Source organism: Mustela nigripes, chromosome 8, assembly GCF_022355385.1.
Source record: "Mustela nigripes isolate SB6536 chromosome 8, MUSNIG.SB6536, whole genome shotgun sequence".
Classification (NCBI taxonomy): domain Eukaryota; kingdom Metazoa; phylum Chordata; class Mammalia; order Carnivora; family Mustelidae; genus Mustela; species Mustela nigripes.
The window spans coordinates 70,121,606-70,148,957 of NC_081564.1; the positions used below are offsets into that span (position 1 = coordinate 70,121,606).

Consider the following 27,352-nt stretch of genomic DNA (forward strand, 5'->3'; position numbering starts at 1 on the left):
CAAAGCGACGGGAAGATAGACCCCGGGGGGAGGGGCCGGCTCCCGGCGCTTTGGATTCACTTCTCCGCCGGTCCTACCTTTCAGAAAGTGGTTGTTTTTCTGTTTCCAGAATTGCTGTTCTTCTTCTCTTCGATCTGCCGATGGGTTTTCAGGTGTTTGCAATCTTTAGATAAGCTGTCTAGCTGATCTCCGGCTAGCTGAAGCAGTCTCAGCTTGCTACTTCTCCGCCATCTTGACTCCTCCCTCTGTTATTTTTTTTTTTAAAGAAAGAAAGCAACAAGGAAACAAAGAGCAAGCTATATTTTCTGAGTATTTTCATAATTGAGAAAGTAGCTTTGCGTAGAAAGACTCATGTATAATATTCCTTAGTAATATTGCTTTATTGTCTTCCGACATTGGATATTACTATTTGGGCATCTGATTCCCTCTTACCTCATGCAGATTGTTTTGATTTTGATTTTTCTTTCCAGATGTTCAGATAATTCTTTATCTTCCAGATTTAGTAGCCCAAATGAGGTATGTGTCACTAACGGGAGTTATGTGTTCAATTTCCTAGGAACATGGTATAGTCTTTGATTCTGAAGTCTCTGATTTATTTTTCAGGGAAAATTTCCTATTATTTTAATCTTTGAATATATCTATTCTTTTCCATTTGTGGGCTTGATGAATCAGAATTTCAATTATTTTTTTTTTTTTAAAGATTTATTTATTTGACAGAGAGAAATCACAAGTAGACAGAGAGGAAGCCAGAGAGAGAGAGAGAGAGGGAAGCAGGCTCCCTGCTGAGCAGAGAGCCCGATGTGGGACTCGATCCCAGGACCCTGAGATCATGACCTGAGCCGAAGGCAGCGGCTTAATCCACTGAGCCACCCAGGCGCCCCAGAATTTCAATTATCTTAAAACTGGATCATTTCTGTTTGTCCTCTTTTCTATACAAACTTTGTTTTATTTTAGTTGTTGGCTTGTATCATCTATGTTCACTGTGATTATGTTGGTAATATGGTATTTAGTGTTTTTTTTTCTTTTTTTATGTTACTTGAACTTTCTAATTTACATATTGTCTCTCTATGATCTTGTTTTAGTCCTTGATTTATTTCTTAGATCCACTATTTCTCCTTCTCTTTCATTCTGTTATTTTATTATCTAGTCTTTGACCTCTAGTTATATTGAATTTATTTTCATATTAAAAAATCCATTGTGTAAAGCAACTTGAACAATTTCCGTTCCTACCCTTATATTTTCTTCTGGACTGAGTGCTTTAGTGTCCTCTCTCCCTTCCTTCAACCACCTTTCTCTTTGTCTCTGTCTCGGTGTCTTTCTTTCTCTCATTATTGTTGACTGTAGTATATTTCCATATTTCTCAAATATGTCTTTTATCTTGCTCATGTGTGGGTGGATCTGTCTAGACACTTTTTGCTCTAATACAATAAAAGTGACTTGGAGACTAATTTATCACCCTGCCTTAGACCCTTTGGGCTCTAGTTTAAAGGCTGGAGATTTCAGGTTTTGTGCCCTTTTTAAGGGCAACCAACCAACAGGAATGGTTGAGGAATGAGTACAGTAGAAGCAACTTACTGTGTCCACTGGTGCTGCTCCCCTGCCCTTCTAGAGTGCAGGCACTGATCATCAGGTTTCTGGTCAAGTCTCTAGTTCAGTGTTAGCCCAGAAGCTCTCACCTTAGTTGTCCCCATCTCCTGTATGTCTCTTCAGCAGCCCTCCAGCTTCTCCTCTCTCAGAGAAGGAGAAACATAAGGCTATATCCATAGGTTTTGCATTGATTCAGATTTGGAAGGATTACTGAGAATTCTTAGGCTTTCCCCCAAACTTCAGGGCCATTTCTGGGGTTTAATGACAGAAAAGGAATTCAATCCTAATCTGCCTTTCTGTTCTACTCCCAAAGTGTCTGTTTCAATTTTTTTTTTTTCCCATTGACTGTGCTTTCTTTTCTTAATTTGTTGTTGATTTTATGTTCCTGTGTGTACGTACTGGGACTGAAGTTTATTTCGTTAGGTATTGAGGGAGAGAAATTACTTGTGTCTTAGAATCTATCATTTTCTTAGTAAAATGTGCTAAAAGATTACCTGACTGAATATCTACTACTATTAAGAAACTTGAAAAATAATTTTTCTACCGCAATTTATTGTAAATCTTCAAAGGACATTTGAAAACACACAGAAATAGTTCTCATGCGTGGCAGAAACATTTTTTCCTAGACTTTACAACATTCATATCTTTTGCTGTCAAATACCAAGAAGACATTCTAGAAAACATTTAACTGAGGGAAAAATGATAACTCTCAAATACCTGTCAGTACGCAATGATAGAAATTGGATAACTTATTTTATAGATGCATTATTTTTATCATCATACAACATGCATGACTTACTATTTTTATCTTTTTTTTAACCTGCTTTCATTTCCTTCATAGCTAAAATTGAAAACTGGCAAAGAAAGATGTTAATAAACTATATATGTGTGGATGTATTATTTCATGTGTTTATGTATATACATGGCCTTTTAAACATAAGCATTATATGTGATTATATAGTTTACTTAGAAGTTTATGGGAACACAAATATATATGTGATATAGAAGTACATATTTTAAAATATTTGTTTATATTTACATATACATACATACATATTTGTGTGTGTGTGTGTGTGTTCACAAACCTAATTGTTGGATAGTTGCCAAAATCTACCTAAGGCCTTAGTGATAGCACAAAACTATTCCAAAGGTATGACAATGGCATCAGGAAGTGTATAGAATTAGGACCTTGAGGTAATCCTATCACCGGTTTGAGCCTCACAGCATCATTCCACCCATTTGGTCCTAGGCTCCACAACTGATGAGAGAAAGGACAACTTAGTCTGGATTTATAGAGAAGCAAACCCTGATTACAGAAAGAGCTGGAACTGAGAAAGAGGAAGGGATTATTTGTCTGGATAAAGAAGATTGTGAGGCGAGATCAGAACAGTTTCCAAGCATATATAAAAGACTCTAAAGTAAAGTTGAAGATCAGATGTTCTTCATAGACCAGAATTTTTAGGTAGTAGTCCCAGAAAATGAAATTGAAAGGTCTACATTTTCATTTCTCTAAGGTCATTAAAATACTATCTTTGCCAACAGCAACAGAGTAGCTTAAAGTTGATGCTTCTAATATTCTATTGCTGTAATTGTTACTAACCTTGAAGAAAAGTATACTCTTATGTCTTAAATGCTGTTTATCTTATCGTCTAGCTTTTTCACAGCTGTTACTCAGTTGCAGCCAGGAAAGGATTGTCCTATGAAGACACCCAGGCCTAAATAACGTTCATTAGCACTTACCTGTGCTTGGCTTTGAGGACACAAATTTGGAAAGGCCGTCCTGTCCTTAAGAAGCTAGTAGCTTAGTGGATTCCTTACGAGATTGATGTTACAATGAAAGGATTGCTCTTGTTTCACCTGCTTTTTATTGTCACTTAGTTTTTAGTGATGATATATTTACTTCTGTGTAAGGAAAAAAAATATATATGTATTTATATAAAATTAAATACACCACTTAGGCTCACAAATATGTCAGGGAAAAAAGGTAGTGTACATTCTAGAAGTTATTAAAAGAACCCCAAACCTAATTGTCACCCCATTTCCTGCCCCCCTTTCTCTCTCTCTCTGTGGAAAAGATCACTGATGGACTAGATTAAAATACTTCTTTGAATGGAACATGCTAAGAATAAAATCCATAGCTTAAAAAAAAAAAACTTTTTTTTGTTCCCGGAAGAGTGGGAGCCCCAGTCAATATTAATAGTTAAAACTCAAGTGAGATTTTACTTCCAATGCAGAATACATTCTAGTCACTTAAGACTAGAACCCAACCTAATTTTTTTAGGAGAGTAAAGACAGGTATGTGTGAGAGACAACCCAAATTGAAAATGAAATGCAAATCTCAACACCGTCCCTGTGGGGGAGGACAGATGTGTAGGTAGGAAGAGCAAACTAGAGAGAAATACTCAGCAGATTTCAAGTTACTTGTCACCTAAGACCTAGAGAGAAGTGTTAGATTGGGCAGAGATAACATCATATAGCTCCTTGTTAAAAAGGGAGAAGGAGGATTATGCAGTTAGAGATCAAGTTAGCTGAAAGAAAGTTACTTTGCCAACAAAAGTTAGTGCAAGAAGAATTGAATTGAAACTATGAAGTAAGAGAGCAATTTCTCGTCTATAAATCAAGCTGTCCATTAGAAACATGGTTCTATAAAACTAGGATTTTGCTGAGGTGTGTTTAGCATGAAAGCCTGAATTAATAAAGATGATTTCCCCCACTAGGATATGTTATCTCTAGACCTACATTCAATGCCCAGTGGCTTCCTCTGTAGATCTGAATGTGATTCCATATGAAACTATGGCTCCTTAAGGTGAAATTATCTGTTGATACAATTGTGATAGTGCCCTTGAAAGAACTATTTATTTTGAACACAATTTGGTAATCCAATTTGGCAGCCAATATACTTTAGACATTTAGTGTGGTCTCTCTCTTTAGATACACGTTTTCAAGAGAAGCCTGATGGGGTTATGCCCACTATTTTAACAACAAATTAACTAACCTCAAAGGGCCTGGGAACTTGGAGAGAATTGTCATGCTCTGGGGAATCTAGCTGACTTTCCACTGTACTCAGAGGAGAAATGTAGCCATCATGCTAATTTTTACTTTCTTCCTAATAAAAGCTCACCAGCCTATTTTTTTTTCCCCTCAATTCTTGTCAATCATTCACCAAAGTGATTTGTCCTGCCTCATTTTAATTTAAACCACCTGCATGGCTTTAAAAATGCACTCACTGCCATTTCAGAATTTTAGTAAATCTTTAGAATCTTCTCAAAATCAAGGTAATACAGAGTATTAGTTAATTGTTAATTATATGTATTAGAGCAGTATTTTACAGTTAACTCATCTTTATTACATACCTAAATAACTGGAGAAGAATAGCTAAGTAACTTATTTAAAATAAAAATACTAGAAGCCAAGCCTAAAGAAGATTGAGGAGTGATATGAGACACTCCTAAAAATACTTGTGAGGCATCTGCTATATGAAATAAGACTCAAAATACTATTTAGATTGTTGTTGGTGACTTTGAGGTTGAAATTACAGAAGATATTTCACTCTACAAAATTCAAATGATTAGACATAGCATAGAAAGTCTTATGAGAAAACCAAGTAAATTTATGAAAAACTTTTATTCAAATTTAAGATTTAGTTATAAAATTTGAATGATTTCAGGATAGAGGGGTTTCTCATCTATTAGTCATTTCTAAGTATGATAAACACTTTCAAGAACAAACTGTATTTTTCCATGATTCTGTTGGTTATTAGTCATTTTTGGTCATTATGCCTTATTCCCTCAGCCCCCATATTAAAATAATTCTTTATGTATGTACTATAAGTACTGTAGAAGATCCTGAGAAACTAATATCTAAGGGAAATGTAAGTAATTTATTTCTGGTCATGAATTTTTATTCTATCCAAAGAGAGTATAACCAAAATCAATATCTTTCCTGAAATTGTTGTAACATTATATGTGTATGTTAAGCAATTCTCTGAAATGAATTAATTCCATGTAAATGGCATAATTTGATAAATTTGAAAATTCATGGTACTTCATTTCTATTAGTCATTAGAAGTCACTACGCACCAAATAGTTTGTGAAGTAAGTGAAATCACTTCTTACATAAGAGTGGAAGGGAGGGATATTGTGTTCTATTCAAAGGAAATTAAAAGAAAAAGTATATGCTTCAGATCCCATCTGTGAGAATCATAACGTGGTTGGTAAATAATGATATATGTGAAAGATATCTTAAAATAAGAAGTGGTATAAAAACTGGGCAGAGAGAGAAAGCACTACAAGAAGCAGGAAAATCCATTGTCAGATTCACGAAAAGACAAAATATCATGGTAAAAGGAGTATTCGAGTTTCCTCTTAGAGAATAAATAGAAATTATATCATCTGAGGAATGTAATTCCAGGAAAGGATCCATGATCAGAAAAATGCTGACAAAACATACTTATAGCCATCGATAAATCATATTCCTTCTTTCATCCCAGTTGCAATTTGTGTTGAGAATATAGGACTACAGAGCTGTGAAAGATAATGTGATTATACCTAGATCCCAAATTCCAGGCAGCAGATTCTAGTCTGTTCAGCACAGAAAAAGATAAAGGGATAAAATAAGAAGAGAAATACTGGGTAAACTTCAGTTGTTCACTGTCTTCCAAAATAGTGTCAACATCAAAATTATATTAACCAATAGGTCGAATTAATATTAGTGTGGTAGAGCCTCTTCCCCCAAAACATTATAAACTACTGCTAAGGTAACCAAGTGCCATAAAAATCAGTAAAAATAGTACCACTGGGATTTCTAAAAGGAGAGAGAATTTTACAAGAAGAAAATTAAAGTGACCTTTTGGAGAAGTGGATTCGTGACGGATCGGTAGGATGTCTACACTCTAAGACAAAAGGGAAAACAGCTCAGGAAGAGAAAAGTAAATGAACAAAGACAGTATCAGAAAAGGACGGAGTACAGTTTGTTAAGTTGAGCCCTCAGATGTATGTAAGGTATGTGTGGATGGATGCTTCAGAAAAACAGGTAGCAGTTGGCAATGCACTATTTAAAACAAGATTGAAAAGCTTTTACCTGATTTCTAATCCAACCCACACTTATAAATTTAGGTCTCTTGAAATCTCTCTCTTAAATTCTGTATTTATCTCAATTACATTTGCTCAAACAGGGAAGAGCTTTAGGACTTTTGGAAAGGTGTCCAATATACGAGATACTGTACTCCTTTCTCCATGTAGCTAAGCTACACCATGCTTCGGTCTTTATTATTTTTCTCATCATTCACTGACATTTTATTTTCCAGGACAGTGAATAGCATGTTGTTAGTAATGTGGTTTCCATGACATTGTCCAAACTCCTCTTCCTCATCTTATATTAATATTGCCACAGAAAATGTAAAAATGTGCATTTTATTGAGTTCATATAAGCATCACCATCAAGAAAGTCTTTGCAGAGCGTATGCTGAGTATGAAGCACTGTGGGAGCCATTGAAATATGAAGAGAAATCATTATCCCTTATCTGTAGCACAAAAATTACTCATGACTATAACACTGCCCCACTTAAGCAGTATATTTTCAGAAAACATGAGATGTAGACCCATTTCTGATGTGTGGTATAGTCTCATGCTTCAACTTCCCCATTCAAGTGAGAAGCTACTTTTTCTTCTTTACTTACTGTCTGGCTTAGTGTGAAAGCTGGAAACCTGATAGAGAAATGAAGGTATGAACACAGCTAGGGAAGACAAGGTATCCAATGTAATGCTGAGAGCCTAAGGAATAAAAGAAAATCACAAAATTTAGATTATGGTTCACATATATGTTTGGAAGTGGAAAAAATTATTGAAGCACCCTTGCTACTCACTGTTTTATAATTATAATTGCATATTTAAGCCAAATTATCCCCTTAACTAATCAGAAGTCACTATTATTTTATTTTATTTTATTCTTTTCTTTTCTTTTCTTTCCTTTTCTTTAAGTAACCTCTGCACCCAGTGCCTGGGGCTTAGACTCAGAACCCCAAGATCAAGAGTTGCACACTGTACCAACTGAGCCAGCTAGGAGCCCCAGAAATCACTATATGTTATTAACTGATAAAACTGAATGTTTTGATAATTCACTATAATCAGCTTTGGTTTATTTAGATCCATTGAGAGGTAATAAACAGGAAGAAGATTTCTCAAGTTGAGCAATTAGAATGAATCTACCCCAAACTATTAGAAAATAGCCATCATTTAACTTTAGTTGTTTGTATTTAAGAAATTTTTCTGTGTAAAACACACTATTTTGAACATTGAGAATACAAAAGGATAAGTCAAATTGGAGAATCACACACACCCATATATATTTACATATTTATGTGTATATTTATATGTATATTTCTATACACATACACAATAATTAGTTTGTTGTGGGCAGTATACTCAGATACACTTTTCTATTCATTGTTTTTCCTTAACATACAGTGATGCGCAGTACATTTAAACATGACCTGTCTGGGGCACCTGGGTGGCTCAGTTGTTAAGCCTCTGCCTTTGGCTCAGGTCATGATCCTAGATCCTGGGATGGAGCCCTGCGGGAAGCCTACTTTTCCCTCTCCCACTTCCCCTGCTTGTGTTCCCTCTCTCGCAGTCTATCTCTCTCTGTCAAAAATAAATAAATAATCTTAAAAAAATTAAAATAAAATAAAATAAATATGACCTGCCATTCATTGTCTTCAATTTTTATCTCTAGATTATAGATGGGGACAGTCACTGAAGCTATTTGCAGTGAGTGGAATGTCTGGGACTTAAGCCCAGGCAATCTGGCTCCATCGTGAGGGCTCCTGGAATTTCACTTTTCTTTGCTCTTCTTCAGTATAGATTTGGTATTCTTTTCTCTTCCTTTCAACTCCTAACTGTTCTTAGTTCAGTTCTATTCTTCCCCCCACCCCTGCTCTCTAAATAGATAGATACTATGTACACACACACACCCCCCTCGGATACATATCAATAAATAGGCATACCTCTCTCTCTCACACATGTGTGATATATATGTATATATATGTATGTGTATGTATATGTGTATATTTACATATACATATATATATGCATCTGTGTGTATGTATATATTTTTTCCCAGATCCCATAATAAACTGAATATGGCAATAAAGTGAGTCAGAGGAGTGCCTGGGTGGCTGCTTCATTAAGCGTCTGCCTTTGGCTCAGGCCTTGATCCCAGATCCTGGGATTGAGCCCCGCATCAGGCTCCCTGCTCAGCGGGAAGCCTGCTTCTCCCTCTCCCACTCACCCTGTTAGTGTTCCCTCTCTCTCTGGGTCTCTTTCGGTCAAATAATGAATAAAATCTTTAAAAAATAAAAATACATAAAGTGAGTCAAATGAAACTTTTGGTTTCCCATTGTGTATACAATTGTGTTTCCATTATACTGTAGTTTATTAAATGTACACTAGCATTAAGTCTAAAAAATGTATCACATACCTTAATTTTAAAATATTTTATTGCTAAAAAGTGCTAAGCATCACCTGAACTTTCAGTGAGTTGTAATCTTTTTGTTGGTGGAGGGTCTTGCTTCAGTGCTGATGGCTGTTGACTGCTCAGGGTGATGGTTGCTGAAGGCTAGGGTGGTAATTTCTCAAAGAAGACATCATTGAAGTTTGCCACAACAACTGATTCTTCCTTCCATGAATGGCTTCTCTGTAGCATGTGATGTTATTTGATAGCATTTAGCCTGGAGTAAACTTCTTTCACAATTGGAGTGAATCCTCTCAAACCCTGAGGCTACTTTATCAACTAGTTTTATGTAATATTCCAAATCTTTTATTGTCATTTCAATAATCTTCATAGCATCTTTACCAAGAGTAGAATCCATCTCAAGAAACCACTTTTTTCGCACATCCATAACAAGCAACTTCTGTTCAAATGTTTTCATGAAATTGGCAGCAGTTCAGTCCCATCTTCAGGCTCCACTTCTAATTCTAGTTCTTTTGTTATTTCTACCACATCTGCAGTTATTTCCTCCACTGAGGTTCTGAGCTCTCTCCAGGTCATCCAGGAGGACTGAAATAAACTTCTTCTACACTCCTGTTAGTGTTGGTATTTTGACTTTTCCCCACGAATCACAAATGTTCTTAATGGCATCTAGACTGAGGAATCCTTTCCAAAAGATTTTCAATTGACTTTGCCCAGATCCTTAGGAGCAGGCATGATCTATGGTAGTTATAGCCTTATAAAAGGTATTTCTTAAATCATAAGACTTGAAAGTCAAAATTACTCATTGATCCATGGGCTGCAGAATGGATATTATATTAGAAGGCAGGAAAACAACACGAATATCTCTGTACATCACCATCAGAGCTCTTGGGTGATCAGGTAAATTGTAAAAGAGCAGTAATATATATTTTTTAATTTTTTTAAATTATGTTAATTTAACCATCTCTCCACACATGACAACATAAATGTGGCTATACATACATGTCCCCCCCTTTTTAATTAACATATAATGTATTATTAGCCCCAGGGTTACAGGTCTGTAAACCACCAGGTTTGCACATTTCACAGCACTCACCATAGCACATACCCTCCCCAATGTCCATAAGAGCAGTAATATTTTGAAAGGAATCATTTTCCCAACAGTTGGCTTAAAATATTCAGTAAGCCATATTTCAAACAGGTGTGCTATCATTCAGACTGTTGTTCCCTTTATAGACCACAGGCAGCAGAATGAGAATAATTCTTAAGGGTTGGAGGAGTTTGGGAGTGGCTCATGAGCCCTAGCTTCAACTACAAGTTGCATCAGCTGCATCAGCGCCTAACAAGACAGTTAGGCATTGAAGCTCTGAAGCCAGGCACTGACTTCTCCTCTATAGCTATGCAAGTCCTAGGTAACATCTTCTTCTAATACAAGGCAGTTTTGTCTGTACTGAAAATATGTTGTTTAATGTAGAGACCTTCATTGATGATCTTAGCTAGGTGTTCTGGAGAACTTGCTGTAGCTTCTGTATACCACCACTTGCTGCTTCACCTTGCACTTTTATGTTGTGGAAATGGCTTCTTTCCTTAAACCACATGAACCAACCTCTGCTAGCTTCAGAGTTTTCTTCTGCAGCTTCATTACCTCTCAGCCTTTATAGAATAGAAGAGATTTAGGGCCTTGCTCTGAATTAGACTTTGATTTAAGGAAATGTTGTGGCTGTTTCGATCTTCTACCCATACCACTAAAACTTTCTCCATATCAGTGATGAGACATTATCCATTTCTTATCATTTGTGTGTTTACTAGAGGAGCATTTTTAATTTCCTTCAAGAACACTTCATTTGAATTCACAACTTGGTTGTTTGGCACAAGACTTTAAGGCTATGTCAGCTTTCAGCCTGCTTTCCTCAACTAAGCTTGATCACTTCTAGCTATTGATTTAAAGAGAGAGACATGAATGACTCTTCCTTTCACATGAACACTTGAAGGTCATTATAGGGTTATTAAATGGACTACTTTCAATATTATTGTGTCTCAAGGAATAGGGAGACCTGAAGAGAAGGAGAGACAGAGGAGTGGTCTATGGAACAGTCAGAACACAAACAACATTTACCTGTTACTTTTGCCATCATATATGTGTGTGGTTTGCAGTGCTACAAAACAATTACAAATTAAATCAGAGATCACTGATTACAGACCACCACAATAAATACAATAATAAAAAAATACAAAATATTTGCAAGAATTACCAAAATTGACACAGAGACATGAAGTTAGCAAATGCTGCTGGAAAAATGGTTCCAAGGGGTGCCTAGGTGGCTCAGTCAGTTAAGTCCAACTCTTGATTTTGGCTTGGGTCATGATCTTGGGGTCCTGGGATCAAGCCCCACTTTGGGCTCCACGCTCAGTGGGGAGCAGCTTCTACCCTGGAGAAGATCTTAAAGGGAGAAGAGGAATAGACAATATGGTGTTACATTTTTAATAGCTCTAATTATTTACCTCCATTATCTTTGAGGCTTCAAGAATGTTAATGAGTTATTCTTCCACCTGAATTTTCAAGTTGCAAAAGAGGCAATTATTATAAAATAGTTCAGACTGTAGGCAGAGGAGTCAGCCTGTCTGGCTCCACAAATACAGGTTGTATGATTTGGAGAACATTACTTCAATTCCTTGTACCCCAGCCTCTTTGTAAATGGAAACCACAGAGTCTCGGAGAATCATGATGAATACAATAAATATAAAGTATGGGACAGTTAGGTGGCTCAGTCAGTGAGGCATCTGCCTTTGACTCTGGTTAGAATCCCAGGGATCCAGGGACCCCTGGGTGGCTCAGTTGGTTGGACAACTGCCTTTGGCTCAGGTCATGATCCCGGAGTCCCGGGATCGAGTCCCGCATCGGGCTCCCAGCTCCACGGGGAGTCTGCTTCTCCCTCTGACTTTCTCCTTGCTCATGCTCTCTCTCACTGTCTCTCTCTCAAATAAATAAATAAAATCTTTAAGAAAAAAAGAATCCCAGGGATCCAGTCCAGCATTGGGCTCCCTGCTCAGTGGGGAGTCTGCTTCTCCCTCTACCTGCCACTCACCCCACTTGTGCTCTCTTCTCTCTCCAGACAAATAAAATCTTTAAATAAATAAATAGGGCTTAAAACAATCAATTATACAAGGTCAGCTCCCAATAAATATTGGGTGTTTTCTAGTAAACAAATACTTGATCAAAATCTATAATAAAATCAGGAACAGAATCAGACAACTAAGGTATTTGCTCAGAGGCATTCAAGAACTATTTCTGTTGCCTTTTAGTTAGTCGCCTTTTAGTTAGTTATTAGTTTGGTTAGTTGCCGTTTAATTAGTTTAGTTAGTTGTCATTGAATTTGGTTAAGGAATAAAAGATAGTCTCTTACTAATATTATCAATTATAAATAATTTCAACTCTATATACAATGGGGACATGTTCTCTTTAGAAAAGCTCTCTGACATTTTTTTATGTGTTTGATCTGTGAATATTAATGTATCCCAGCTGAGTCATATAAATAAATTTGCCCATGTGAAAGATCAAATAATTTTACAGTTCTTTTTTACTGGAGGTCTTAAATATTTAATTAAAAATCAGGAAAATAATATAGGGAGGATGAAGTGAAAGAATGAGGAAAAGGGAGAGGAAGAAAGAGAGAGATTAAGATTTCTATGCTCTTCAGTAGAAAAAATTAGGGATTTTCCACTGGTTCTGCCATTTTTCTAGAACATTCATCAATGTTTACAAGTTGACTTCGAAGTCAGGGGTGGTCAGAGACTACCCCTGATATATTATATTACATAATACCATATTAACCCAAATGAGCATAACAACAAATGAACATAGCAACAGCAATGACATAAAAAAAAAGCAATCTGACTTTTAAAATGGTTATTAAAAATGCATGTCCATGTCCTACCTGGAAACAAGTTCAAGGCAGCTATTTCACTATGAATTTAACCTGGGTCTAAGGCAACATGAATATTAAAATCTGACATCACTTTAAGATTCCCAGTGAAAGAGGGGCACCTGGGTGGCTCAGTGGGTTAAAGCCTCTGCCTTCAGCTCAGGTCATGATCCCAGGGTCCTGAGATGGAGCCTCAAATCAGGCTCTCTGCTCAGCATGGAGCCTGCTTGCTTCCTCCTCTCTCTGCCTGCCTCTCTGCCTACTTGTGATCTCTGTCAAATAAATAAATAAAATCTTTAAAAAAAAAAAAAAAAAGATTCCCAGTGGAAGAGAATGAAAAAAAAATATATATATATATATATATATTTTTTTTTTTAATTTCCCTCTCCTAGGCAGGGTTTTGAAGGACCAAGCCTGAGAGATTCATTAGCAAAGGTGTGTTATATTTTAATTGTAATTTTCTCTCAATTACAAATTTCCATCACAAAGTAATGAGTATTATGGCAACTAAGACATTAAATTAAATTAGTATATCACCTATCATGCTGAGAAAATAATAAAGCAGTATAGTAATGCACCACAATAGATAATTGCTAAGACAATATGAATGCATCTACAGTAAAGATGATAGTCATTGTTCGTGCCCATCATCATAGCCAGTTTCAACAGTCCATCACATTAACTAAATCCCAATGAAATTCAAGAATTACAGAGACACTAGGCTTTCTTATGTTATAGTCTGGGTTGTCTCAGAATTATCATCTTCACTTTATTTACTTTATTAGCATAGCTTCCATAGTTTTATGTGCTGTTCAGTATCCTTTATGTAAGTCAATTGGATACAAACACTGGGTATTAAGAATGTTTATTAGATGTTACTTTTTTTTTACAAAACTGTTCTCTTTTTCTTTCCTGAGGCAAAACAGCACTAACTACAACTATTTAACTGTGTTTGGGAGGAGGGAGAGGTGATCTATCATGGTTCCTGTATAATAAACTAATGGTTTCAGGGAATTATTGAATTACAAGTATTCTTTCTCCCCGTACAGTGTTTCTAACTGGGCAAAGACCGTAGCATGCAGTTTCACTTTCCCACCCACTCACTTTTGCTTTCTGTCTTTGCAGTTCCGCCATGGTTTTTAAATCACCCTTCCAACCTGTATGCGTATGAAAGCATGGATATTGAATTTGAATGTTCAGTCTCTGGAAAGCCTGTGCCCACTGTGAATTGGATGAAGAATGGAGATGTGGTCCTTCCTAGTGATTATTTTCAGATAGTGGTAATTATCTTTTTTTTTTTTTATTTGTATTAGCTTTATAGTCCCACTCATTGTTTACTCTATTTTCAGTTGCTTTTCTTTCCTGGCAAAAAGGTTCCTGTTGGGAATTTTTATGGTGTGTTAAGAAAATTGTTCCAGTAAAGCAAATGATTTTCTAGACTGAACAATTTTTTAGCTGAAAAGAGTGATCAAACAGCCCAGCCCCCTTGTTTTACACACAAGGTTTTTTTGAACAAACACAATGAAAAGAACAGAAGACCTAAGAGACTATCTTTCCAAGTATCCTCATTGCTAATTCTTGGAAGAACTGAGTTTAGAGTCTAGTTTTAGACTATATGAAGCCAACAATCTCTTACTTCTTTGACTTTTACCGATTATAACATGTTCAGCAAGATGTGCCACTATGATTATGGTACTTTTACTTTTGTAATATAGACAAGTTTTCTCTGCCACTCTTACAGATAGGACAGCTGATCCTATTTGAGCAGTAGAAAAGAATGTGGTGACAGTGACTGTGACAAGAGGTAGTGACCGGGTTAGGAAGCCATGGAGACCCAGAGTTCACATGGCATTGAACTTGTGAACATTGGAAAAAAACTAAAGCTAAGCATAATAGTTCTTGTAGTTTCTCTAAGTTCTAGTGTACTCTCCGCCCTGTGGGAGATCACGGGGGTAATGGTATGTTATATTCACTAAGTTATTTTCCTTGTACACAGTGAGAACTCAACACCTATCATTACTATCATTTGTTTTGCTTTTACCAGCAGAACTCTGCTCATTTAAAAATATGCTGAAAACTCTCCATTAGGTGTAGGTTAGCATCGGAAGTTCCAAATTCAAGGAAACAAATATATGAGAGATATGAAAAGCACTTTCTAAATATCAAAGAACTTTATAGCTAAAAAGGAGGATTTAGGTTCACTTTCCTTATGCTTGAGACCCAGACATAAGCTGTCAAAGAAGAGTGTCTAAACGAGGTCCTCTGGCAGAAGGGGAGTAGACTATAGGTGCCCTGCCAGTCCAGGCATGTGCTGTCCTTAACCTTGCCCTGGCTCTCATTGGTGGATCCATGTCTCTGAGGCTTGATCAGTTGACTTTCAGGAACTTCCATAACCTCCCCATGCATGTGTCTAGTCATACTTCCAGGGTTCTTAAGGACTACATCCCTAAAATATATCTTTATTACTTTGATCACCACTGTATTTTCACTTTTAGTTACTTTTTTTTAATTGGTTGGGAAGAATGTAAGAAAGGGAAAAAATGAAACTTTTCAATGCCACGCCAATCCATTAGTTCCTTTAAGTGCAATGCTATTTCTGCTACCACTGAATTAAAAATGACCTGCCGTGGGGCAACTTGAAATGTGTTGTGTCCGCCTAGAATATATGCTACTTGCATATAAAGGAAATTGTTGAGTGCCCTTAAGGACACATGATAAAATACAACATTTATTTTTTCTACACTTTGAATAATCTTTCTCCCAGAATGACTCATTACACCCAACCTATTTAAATGTTCTTTTCTTAAGGTGAAAAGAAAATGTACAATATGAGCCCTGTTCACATGAAGTTGTGCTTAAAAATATTTCCCCAATAGCTCCAGAAATCTGAGAGCCATTGTCTGTCACACAGTAACATTTAACACAAATAGTAACTTATAGGAGGATTGTTAATTAGAAGTTAGTCAGCTTTATCTCAGAATTTTACCTCAGCAGAGAATTGACTACAAGACACTAAAAACAATTAAGAATTCCCCATGAGGTAATATTTATCTCTTAATGACTTTAGGGGAAGTGATTTAACACATTTCACTTACTGAACTAATTCTTACACTAATATTGAAGAAAAACTGAGTCAGTATAATTAAATGCTATCTCCAGATTATTTTATCATCCATCCTTGAAAAAGATGGTTGCTCAATTTATATGAAACAGGAGTTAATATTGCTATGTTTAATTTATGGATTGCTGAAGGTAAAGCATTTTGGTCCTATAACAAGAATGACATGGTGTAAAATATCCACCATACCGTCACTCCAAATCCCAAAAGGGTACATGTCAAAGCAATTACAATTTTAAAAGGATTTTCAGATTTTTTTTCTCAGTAAACACTTCCAGAAAATATCCAACCTAGATTTTTTTGTCTTTTAGAAGCTGCAAAAATCAGTTTCTTTTTTTTTCCCCAACAGCTGCTAAACCCAATTTTCCTTCAATAATAAGTGAAAGAATGACATTTCTTTTGATGCTAACTTTTGATTCTTGCCTATTTAATCAAAGAGCTTTCTGTTGCTGCTCATTTAGATATTGAGGATGATGTGTATTTTTATGAGTATAGTTTTCATTGCAGAACTAGGTTAAATGTATGCACATGAATTCAGCAGGGTATTGGGAATCTGTGACGTTTCCCAAGTGACATAGGACATATCTGTGAGACTGAGAACTCTTATGGCTTTCTTTCTTACTTCTTCTGTGAACTTTTATCAAAATTTATGTTCATTTTGTCTTTTATGAGGGTTTTGGGGTTTTTTTTTTGTCTTTTTTTTTTTTTTTTTTTGCTTTTTAAAATATTGGACCTGCTTTTTTCTTCTCTATAGGGAGGAAGCAACTTACGAATCCTTGGAGTAGTGAAGTCAGATGAAGGCTTTTATCAATGTGTAGCTGAAAATGAAGCTGGAAATGTCCAGACCAGTGCACAGCTCATTGTCCCTAAGCCTGGTAAGTTGAGGGGAACTATGCCTTGGCACAGGTTAATCTCTCTATGATTGGTCCACTTGTGAAATCCATATTGCTTTCCCTATCTCTCAACGTCAATTGGAAATTACTTAATTATTTAATCTTAAAAATATTAATTATTTAATTATTTAGTTTATTAAGGTGTACACATGCATGTTGATGTGATATTCTTTCTACAAAACTGGGTATGTATCGCCATCCAGTGAGCTAGAGTCATCATGAACAGTATGTACTTCTGGTTGTCAAGATAACAGCCACTAAATTATTACCTTCTCACATTTTTTTGTGGCCTGTGTTTCTTCTAGTATTTCAGATAAACTTAGAATACAGAGAGAGATGTGTGTGTGTGTGTGTGTGTGTGTGTGTGTGTGTGTGTATATATATATATATATATATATATAGTCTTGAATCATGGATATTGGCATAAAAATACCAGGAACAATTACTTGAAAATAAACACATTTTTCTATTTTTTAAAAATAGATTCTGATAATTTGTCTTTTTCCTTATTATTTACTTATTTATTTATTTATTATTATTATTACATTCAATTAACCAGCATATAATCTATGAACTTTTTATTATATTTTGTCCTGTAGTCTTTCAGAAGTTTAATATGGTGGGGGAATCTGTTTGAGATTCTCTCCTTCTGCCCCTCCCCACCCCACAAGTAAATAAATAAATAATTCATTTAAGAAAACCTATCATAACTGTATATTAGATGTATCACGTATTATCTCCAAAACCAAAATATCCTGCTAGAAAAAAAGAAAAGAGAAAGAAAAACAAAACAAAACAAACAAACAAAAAAAAACCCCACAAATTGGTCAGCTTCTCTGAAATGTTATAACACTAAAGAAAGTCAAGAATATTCATTTTTCCCCTACCCCCTTAAGCCCCCATGTTGCAAAAAATACATGTTTATTAAAAATAAAAAAATTAAAAAAAATAATATCCATTTCTTAAAAATAATTATGGAAAACTTGTTTAGATAGACCTAGATACTTTAAAATGTTAGTGTCTTCTATGAAAGCTTTCATACCACATATTGATTATTTTAATTACAACTTTTCAAGACAAATTTCCTACCTCTTGCCGTGACTCACTATTCTTATGGCACTTTACATTTTATTTATTTTTTTTTTTAAGATTTCATTTATTTATTTGACAGAGAAAGAGATATCACAAGTAGGCAGAGAGTCAGGAGGAAACAGGTTCCCTGCTGAGCAGAGAGCCGGGGCTCTATCTCAGGACCTTGAGATCATGACCTGAGCAGAAGGCAGTGGCTTAATCCACTGAGCCACCCAGGCACTCCTGCACTTTACCTTTTAATAGAAAATAACTTAAAAGTATGAAATAAAGCCTTTCCTTGGCTTCTATCACTTAAAATATGTCTGTGAATGCCTTATATTTGTGCATCCCTAACCAACTATTTGAAGACTCTCAGACTTTCACAGTATTCCTCATGACAATGACCCTCCCTTTTTTTTTTTTTTTTCTTGATTGAAACAAAAGCAGCAACCATAGAACAGTCTCAGATGAGTAAAGGAACTAAAAGAATTATCTAGGAATTAAAAGGGACAGTTAACACTCTTTTAAGAGTGCCAGTTTCTCCAGTGGACTATTTCTTTTCCCTACATTTACTGTGCTTTCAGTGTTAGTGTGTATTCTATTCTGCTGGAACAGTAAGGGATAAGTAGGACAAAAAGAACTTCTAACATCGGTCTCTAATGTGAGCCATGCTTTCAAGACTGTGCGCCGTCTCTTTAGTAATAACAGTATGACCCCACACAAGAGAATTCTGGTTAACCTGGATTCTCAGCTATGGCCATAATGCTGAGGAAAATGCTGGATAAGCAATCCCATATTTCTAAAAGGAGGTGTGAAATTGTTTCTCCTAGGACTTGTTAGCACTGACCAAACACAGCCAGTGGCAATCCCCTGCAATTGCTCATAGGAATGGAGAATTCTCTGAAGTTCTTGAGTTCATAGGATTAGAGATGATCATGGTGTTTTCCCTTCCACACAAGTCAAGTTGTGGAAACATCAGGAAAACCTCTTGAACAGATTGTGTGTGTGTGTGTGTGTGTGTGTGTGTGTGTGTATTTTACTGGGAATTGCTTGTAAAAATGGAAATTGGAAAAATTATGCAACCTGGAAATTGCCTGGAGCTGTCCACAAGGATGCCAGGAAGAGAAAGGGGAAGGCAGCTGTGGGGAGAATCTCTGTTCCCACCTTAGGGAAGAACAAAGATAGGAGTTGTGCTTGAAGCTATCAGATCTGGAGTTGTTTTGAAAGGATCATGCCTGAGAGGGCTTGCCTGCTGAAGCTGCTCCCAACAGAAGATAGACACTGCCCAGGAGGGAGCTGCACTGAGGAGCTGGTGCCGACAGCCCACTAGGTCATACAGGAAGTCCAGTGTCGGGATTCCTGAGGTGAGGGCAGGAGTCTCTGAAGAACCCGCAGAGCTCCTCACAAAAAAGAAGCTTGTGGATGCTTTTCACTTTTGAAAGCAAGACTGTTCGCTCCTGTCTGACCCCAGAGAAGCTCTAAATAGAGAGTCTCATAGAATCTCTAAATAGAGACCTAAGAAACTGAAAAAAAAACAACAACAACAAAAAAAAAAACAAGAGACAGTCTCACTGCTTTATCCACACTTTTGGTCTCAGGCCTACTCTTTTAGGTGGGAAGAAACTGTAAATTGAACATCAGATTAATGTTTTGATTTAGCCTTACTCTGTGTGAGTGTGTGTGTGTGTGTGTGTGTGTGTGAGTGAGTGTGTGAGTGTGTGAGGGTGTGTGTGTGTGTGTGTGTGTGCTGTTTTTGTTTGTTGTCCTTAGTACCTGAAGGTAAGGCTTTTTAAATACTTTAAGACCCCAGGACTAGAGGATTGGCCCAGATTGCTATCAGGATTGGGAAATAGATCTGCTAGAGTGCGTGTGAAGGTGGGCCACAGGCTGACATGCAACTGTTGTGTCTTAGAGTTCTAGCAGTTCCGCCCATTCTGTAAACCAGTTACAAGCATCCACGTCGCTTCTCCTGGCAAGCTCTCAGTTCAGAGGGTAGCCGCTTGTTCTTGGCATCTTGCCTTCCACCTGGGCCCCAAGTCATTTAGGTCTAAGTGGCCATACAGAGCAAGGCTCCCCTCAGGAGGAGAATCATTTACCTCTTCATGAGGGAAAGCTTCGGAGCATCCGGGTAATTCTTTCTTCCAGGTAGATGGTAAAGTGTTATCGGTGAATTCTGCACTCTTGGTCAGAATTCATTGTATTTGGCAGAGGATTAGAATGAAAGTAAAAGCAAATGAAGATAAAAATCTGAAAGCGTGACAGGACATGATTGTGACTGTCTTACATCCCCCCTTATAAATGATGGATTGCTTTTTTTCCTGGCTGTTCCATCAGACCTTCAAATCATGCTTCTCCAGCTCCTTGGAGCTGCAGTGTGGGCCACATGCACAGATGGTGGAGAGGCCCAGCTAGAAATGTAAATTCGGCAGTGAGGCTGACCATAGCGGGCAGAACATAGCCCTCTCTGTTTAAGTTTCCACAATAAACGGCCACCATGTATTTGGAGGCACACTGTGGACCCGCATTGCCAGCTGCTCAGCCCTGGGCTGAGTCCACAGGCTTGTGGCAGAGAGTTCCTCTTGGTAGCCATAACCATCTGCTCTTCACTGAAGCACACACAATGACCCGTTCAAGTCAGTGTCCATTGTTAATGGGTATTTACACAGGCCTAATGAAGTTTCAACATAGTCTTTTATATACAGTTAGCTATTCCCACCTTAGCAATTAGTGACTTAGGAAATAAAGTAAACATAATCTACTAAATTAAACTCAGTTAATGACTTGTTTTGCTCTCCAGAAAATAAGTTTGGGAAAAATATTGAGATGTGTATACTGTAACATGTAAAATATATACATGGTTTCCCCTAGGCAGGGGTCAAGAAGATCAATGGCAATTTTACTATAGGAAGTCCTATAATATATATATATATATGTGTGTATATATATATATATATATTATATATGTAACAACATAGTATATAGTATATATTAACAGTATAAATGTAACACTGTAACGCCATATACACAGTACCAGACTGCTGCCTCTTTGCCTCGCTCTTTCTCTCTTTCACACACATATACCACACGCACACACACACGCGCGCGCACACACACACACACACAGGAGGCATGAAAGCCTGCATTCTTAAGACTGTATATATACATCAAAAAGACTTAAGCATATTATGGAATTGTAAATGGAAATTAAAATACTTTACCTGATTTATATTACTTGCATTATCTATTATTCTCTTCTAATAGCTAAGGAAAAGCTTTATTGTTGTTGCTTGTTTTAGTTTATTTATTTACTTTTTTTTTGGGTGGGTGGGGAGGGCACATTGGTTTAAGAAGTTGTTTTTCCAAGTGAACTATAGCTCCAAGTCCACCATTCAGAGCATAGACTAGCCAGAAAGTATCAAGACTCAATGTGTCAATATCCATCACCTGACTACCCCATAACCCCACCGCTCTCCTCTCTGAAACCCTCAGTTTGTTTCCGAGAGTCCATAGTTTTCATTAAACAATTCATCAAAAACTAATGATGTACTGTATGGTGGCTTACTTAACACAATAAAAGAAATAAAGAAAGAAAAGAAGAGTCAATGTGTTAGGTGTCATAAGAACAAGAAGGTTCAATAGGCAGATTTGCAAACACATGAGCAGTAGGTTATGATCTGATTGGCATAGCAGTTGCTGATGAACTATTTAGTATCAAGGTATCACCTAGTAAACTGTAGTGTGGGCAGGTAGTAATGAAATTAAGAAAACTATTTGATAGCTGGGTGGAAAAGTTAACAATATTCTTTTGTTGAGGGTGTGTGAGATAGGGAACAAGACAGGAAAGATAAGATAGATGTAAGGTATCAATTATCTCTGAGTTAGTTTTCCTTTTTCCAGCTGCTGGATGGTGTTCAGTTTCCTAGCAGTGGTCTGCAGTGAGGGTCATTGAAAATACTTAACTGTTGGCCAGGGTAGTGGAAGGACAGGAAACTGGAAATGAATGTGGTGATGATCGGGACCTATGTTGTCTGGAATATTTTTAATTTAAAGGTAGAAATGGGTAAAGATAGAATAAAGTTGCCATGGGAAGAAATAATGTATTCTTCATATTCTCCTCTCTCTTTTTTTTTTTTGCATTCTTTATGCTTTAATGTGCACAAAAAAGCTAAATTTCAAAATGAATATATGCCATTATAAATATTCCCTAAGTATAGATTTGCTTAGGGAAAACATCATATTATGCCTTCCATAGAAGTAAATATGGACTATGTGTCTCATGTTAATATTGAATGCTTTCTAATCTGGTTTTATTTTATTTGTTTTTCTCCTCCAATATTGGTAAAAAAAAAAAACACACACACACACAATAGAATTTCCTACTGTAGAAGGGGAAATATATTGGCTAGGCATTTAGGAAAATGTGAATTGTTTTCAATTCCCTGTCCTCTTTTGGGAAAGGTTACTGGTCAAAAACAACTTTGAATTGCCAACAACTTTATATATATATATATATATATCTCCTAAAATTAGCAAAAGTATTTAAAAGTATTTAAGTCTGGTCATGAACACTAAGGCATAAAATCAGAAGTTTGTTTTTTGCTGTTGTTTTTGGGGGGATGAGTTGGCTTTTTTTTTCTTTCTTTTTTGATCTGTTTTTATGACTTGTTCCCTTTCCATGTGAGACGAATGCCTTGAAATCCAAATGGACCAAAGTAATATTTGGATGCTCACCCATGTAATTGTATATTAGCTGCAACCAATTATAGTGTTTCTTACTCAACATTGACTTTTACATAGTAAATTCAGTGATATTGTGTGAAACAATGAAAAATTGTACAGTTAGTCTTAGCACTTAAAATCTGTTGGAATTTGTCCGTTTAATAGCACACCAGTGACTAGATAAGAGAGAATGTAACTAAAGCAAACAGGAAGTACTTCTCAATCTCCTATTAGTCATGGTCAGTTAAGTTGAATTTTTATCTCTCATATAAAAAGGGTTATTATGACTTAAATGCTCAATTGTAGTTAGTGTGGGATTGTTCCTGAAATTCTGTACGTAATTTAGAAGAGCCAGTTCCATGTTCTAGACTAACGTGTTTGTGGATCCAAACTAAAAAGTAAGTCATTGGACAGTTTTCCTCATACAAACTGAGATACTCATTAAAACCACAAACGTTCTCTTTCATTTTCCATCATTGAGTCTAAATGAATAAAAGTCAATTTAATGTTTTTGAAACATCTTACCAGTGTGGTGATATTATACCCCTAAGTTTTCCATGAACATTTTCTCTTATAAACCTTGGAAATTAACTGTAGCTAATAGGATACAAGAACCGGAATTTTCAAGGTAGTTTATAATGTCAGTATATATGGCTATGAATGTGTTCAATCTACTGAATGTTATTTTTGCTTGCCACGGTGAAGATAAAATAAGAGGATGGTAGTCTATGCTCTTTTATTTTCTACCTCAAACTAGAGTGTTGACTTAGAGTGTTGATACTCAAACTACTACTTTTCCTGAAGGATTCAGAGTTTATCATAAATCAGTTTGATCTTTTATCATATAACATTCATACGCTAGGTGAGATGCACCTAAATCTCATCTCTATATCCTTTGCTAATTTACCTATAGAAGTTTAAAAACATAATGGAAGGGGTACCTGGGTGGCTTAGTCGGTTAAGCATCTGACTCATGATTTTGGCTTAGGTCATGATCTCAGGGTCATGAGACTGAGCCCTGCATTGGGCTCGGTACTCAGTGGGGAGTCTGCTTGAGATTCTCTCTCTCTGCACCTCCCTCACATTTATGCTTGCTCTCTCTCTGTCTCAAATAAATAAAGAACTCATTAAAAAAACCCACAATAGGCTATAAAATATATGTATATATATAACATATGTATATATGTGTGCATATCCATGTGTATATATACATAAGTACACACATATACATACATGCGTATATCATATGTATATGCATATTTATATGTATATCATCTGTATATATGTATGTAGATATGTACGGACAGAATCACAGATTGTGTTGCCTAACCATTCCAGGTCTACATTTCCTCAGTTGTAAAATGTAGTGGGTGACTGTCTTGAAGATTTATTGCAATAAATATATGTAAAAGAGATTTGTAGGCTCTAAACTGCTACCAAATGTTAGTTATTATAAAATCTTCTGTTGGTTTGTTTTCTCAAGAAAAATAGCAGGCATTTATTGGGATGAGTACAATGATAGCTTTCTTCTGGTATATTTTCCCATCTTCCAAGAAAAGAATTAATAAGCAGATATTTCAACAACAGTGCCCATTCAAAGTTTAAGTTTTTAGGCCAGTGGACAAGGTTAAGGGAAAAGGTCTGTTTGAAAATGACTGCCGGTGGAAAGGTTGGCTGTATCAGTTTAATGACTTGCTCATTCCAGTTTTATGTCGGCAGAGGTTTCTCAGCAAATAAAGGCTTGTCATTCATCTTGTCCCTGGTTCAGCATGTGCTTCAAGTAGGAAATAAGCTCAGTACTAATCAGGAGGATATGGCTATATGGCAGACTTTGAAATTAGAAATGAATTCTTCAGTAATGTGAAGTATCCTGAGACAAGTGATAACTCTAAATCCATACAATATGGAAGAATTGATAGATTCATAAATATTGATCATAACATATTTTGGTGGTAAAGACACCAAAGATGTTATTCTAGATCTTTTTTTTTTTTAACCCCATAGTGAAGAAGTGAAAAAAAAAATCTTGATTTTTACAGGGAACCCAAATGATGCATGCTTGTTGTGTTTCTATATTTTACATATAAATCACTCTCTGATAACAGTGTCTGTGTACACATACACCATACACATGCAATTACATATATTCCTTCTGATACATTATTATTAGAAAATTTTAAGTTATCAATGTAATAATTATGAAGTATATATAATTAGTTAATATTGTATGGGTCTAATTTTTAATTATGAAGGTGATAATATCCACATTGATAGAACTATAATGAAATGGCACTCATATGCATAATTTGAAGACATGAATTACAATTACAATATAGTCACAACAGATATCTCAGATGATCCCAGTAGAAGCTTTGAAACTGGGTTAGCATGAGGAGTCATTTCTATCTATGCCCAAAAATGAGTGTGGCCTTGAGTGAGGTCTTCTCTTTCGCTAAAGGCAATCACTACAGGTGGATTCAGTAGGGAATCTTCAGCCACTATCACTCCCTCCAGCTGGAGGAATGAGTGCTATAGTCCTGAAAGGTAGCCCTGGATGGTGTACTGCTCCATCCACTATGGTCCTACCCTTGTCCCATTTAAATCTATTTGCTTCTTGTAATATATTTTGGAAATAACTATTCCAGAATCTAAGTTGATCTTATTCCCTGGGGAAACGAGGAAGGTTAGAGGTGTGAATTAAATCCTCCTCCAGTGCAACTGCAACTGGTCTCACGGCTGAAACTGGTACTCATTCTTTCTATCCTCCTACTTATATATTCTTCTCACCCCCCCCCCCCAGCTAGCACCTCTGCCAATCTATCTAGCCCATCAAGTGGTATGACTCAAAGTCCTGTCCCTTCACAGGTCATAGAAAACATATCAGTCCACTTACCATCAAAATTGGGGAAGAGTACCAAGAGACACCTCCAGCAGATGACCTGAGTGCCACTAGTGGTTTTCCCTGTTTTCCCTCCTCCTCTTCCTGATGATCTGGGCAATTATTCTTGCCTTGCCTACTGGTGTTTTGTCACAAGAGGCCTGAAAGGACCAGGCAGCAGTGATCACTCAAGTTCAGTGACATCTCCTCTGAGATCTAGGAATTTTAAATCCACAGAGCCTAGAGTTGCAGGAGTAAGAAAGACACATACTGCAGCTGGGTCAGTGGGCGTGATGGTAAGCAGGACCACACCTACTTCAATCTCTTGTTTCCATGTACTCTACCTATTGGGGACATGGTCTTTGGTTTAGAGTATACACTGCACCCTAGGGAAAGGCACTCCATCTTAGGATATCATCTCTGGCTTGTTTCCTCAGTTGCTCCTCCAAAAGGCTGTCCTTTAGCTCTATCAAGTCAACAGCTTCACAGTGGTTGGTATATGATAGCATCAGGAGATCCTTTGGTCATGTATTCATTCCACACCTCTTTTGCAATTAAATGAGTTACTTAATCTTTTGCAGTGTTTTGCAAGATCTCATGATGGTGGCTCACATACTTTGTGAGCCCTCAGAGCTGCAGGCTGAAGTCTGAGAGCAGGAAAGGAAGAACATGTGTATATCCCAGTCAAGATGAACTGTGCACCTTTCAGAACAGAAGGGGTTCAATATAAATAATACATCACCAATAGGCTAGTTTGTCTCATCAAGGAATGGTGTCTGATTGAGTGTTCAGCATTTGTCTTGTTTATTAGCAGACCAAACCTACCTGATTGTTTAGTGCCTCTTTAGAGCAGGATACAATCTGATGTGATTCAAAGATCTTGACACTTGGTATTCACTCTCACATATCCACCTACATCCTTCTTTTCCAAACCTCCCTGTCCCTGGTCTTCCAGCCACTCTCCCTCCAGACCCATAGTCAATCAAGCAAACCATTTGACTTGATTCATAGTCCATATATATATTCTTACTTTGGGCCATTTTTCTTTTCATATAAGATCGATGACCTGGTATACTCAACACTCTGCCTTCCAGGAAAGGTTCTCTTACTGTCCTCCTTTAGGGCTATACCCAAGTGAAGCTGTGGTATTGCAACCGTCTATTTTGAATGCACCCACATACAAAGCTGACAAAGCTTGGTCTTTTTCTTTCTCAGTCATTTAGCCATAAGAGTAAGTTGAGGGCGAAGGTACTTATACAACAGTGATTGAAAATGTGGTTGTACAGGTCACCTGTTGTTATGCCCTCTGGTCATGCTTGTGCCTGATGCCCAATATAACACTTTAATCTTACTTAAGTTGATGATGGTGCCACCTGGCCTTTTGACTCGAGTCATTTCTAATAACCTAGTTCATGATGATCAGTTATACCACTTGGTCAGTTGATTATCCCATGGTTGGGCATTCTTGTTCCAACAGGGTCTAGTATTCTGCCAGAACCCATTCTATAAATGGTGTATAATTTTCTGCTGCAGATGGCATGGATTTGCAATAGAACCCTAAGGGTGATTCCTTTATGAGGGCCTGCTATTATCTCTGCACAGATTTTTTTCAATCTACCACTAATACTTCTAATACTTAAGAGTAAACTTGGTTGTATCACACAAGTGGTGGAACCACTGGCTTCATAGCCTGGAC

At 36.7% G+C, this 27,352-nt stretch overlaps 1 protein-coding gene across 1 annotated transcript in view; it reads left to right on the plus strand.

Moving 5' to 3' along the window:
- DCC (DCC netrin 1 receptor) overlaps nt 1–27,352 on the plus strand; it is a 771,150-nt gene that overhangs the window by 304,798 nt on the left and 439,000 nt on the right. Inside the window, exons 6-7 of the mRNA XM_059408072.1 lie at nt 14,103–14,257; nt 16,850–16,970. Of these exons, the coding sequence (XP_059264055.1) occupies nt 14,103–14,257; nt 16,850–16,970 (276 nt within the window). The remainder of the gene's footprint in view (nt 1–14,102; nt 14,258–16,849; nt 16,971–27,352) is intronic.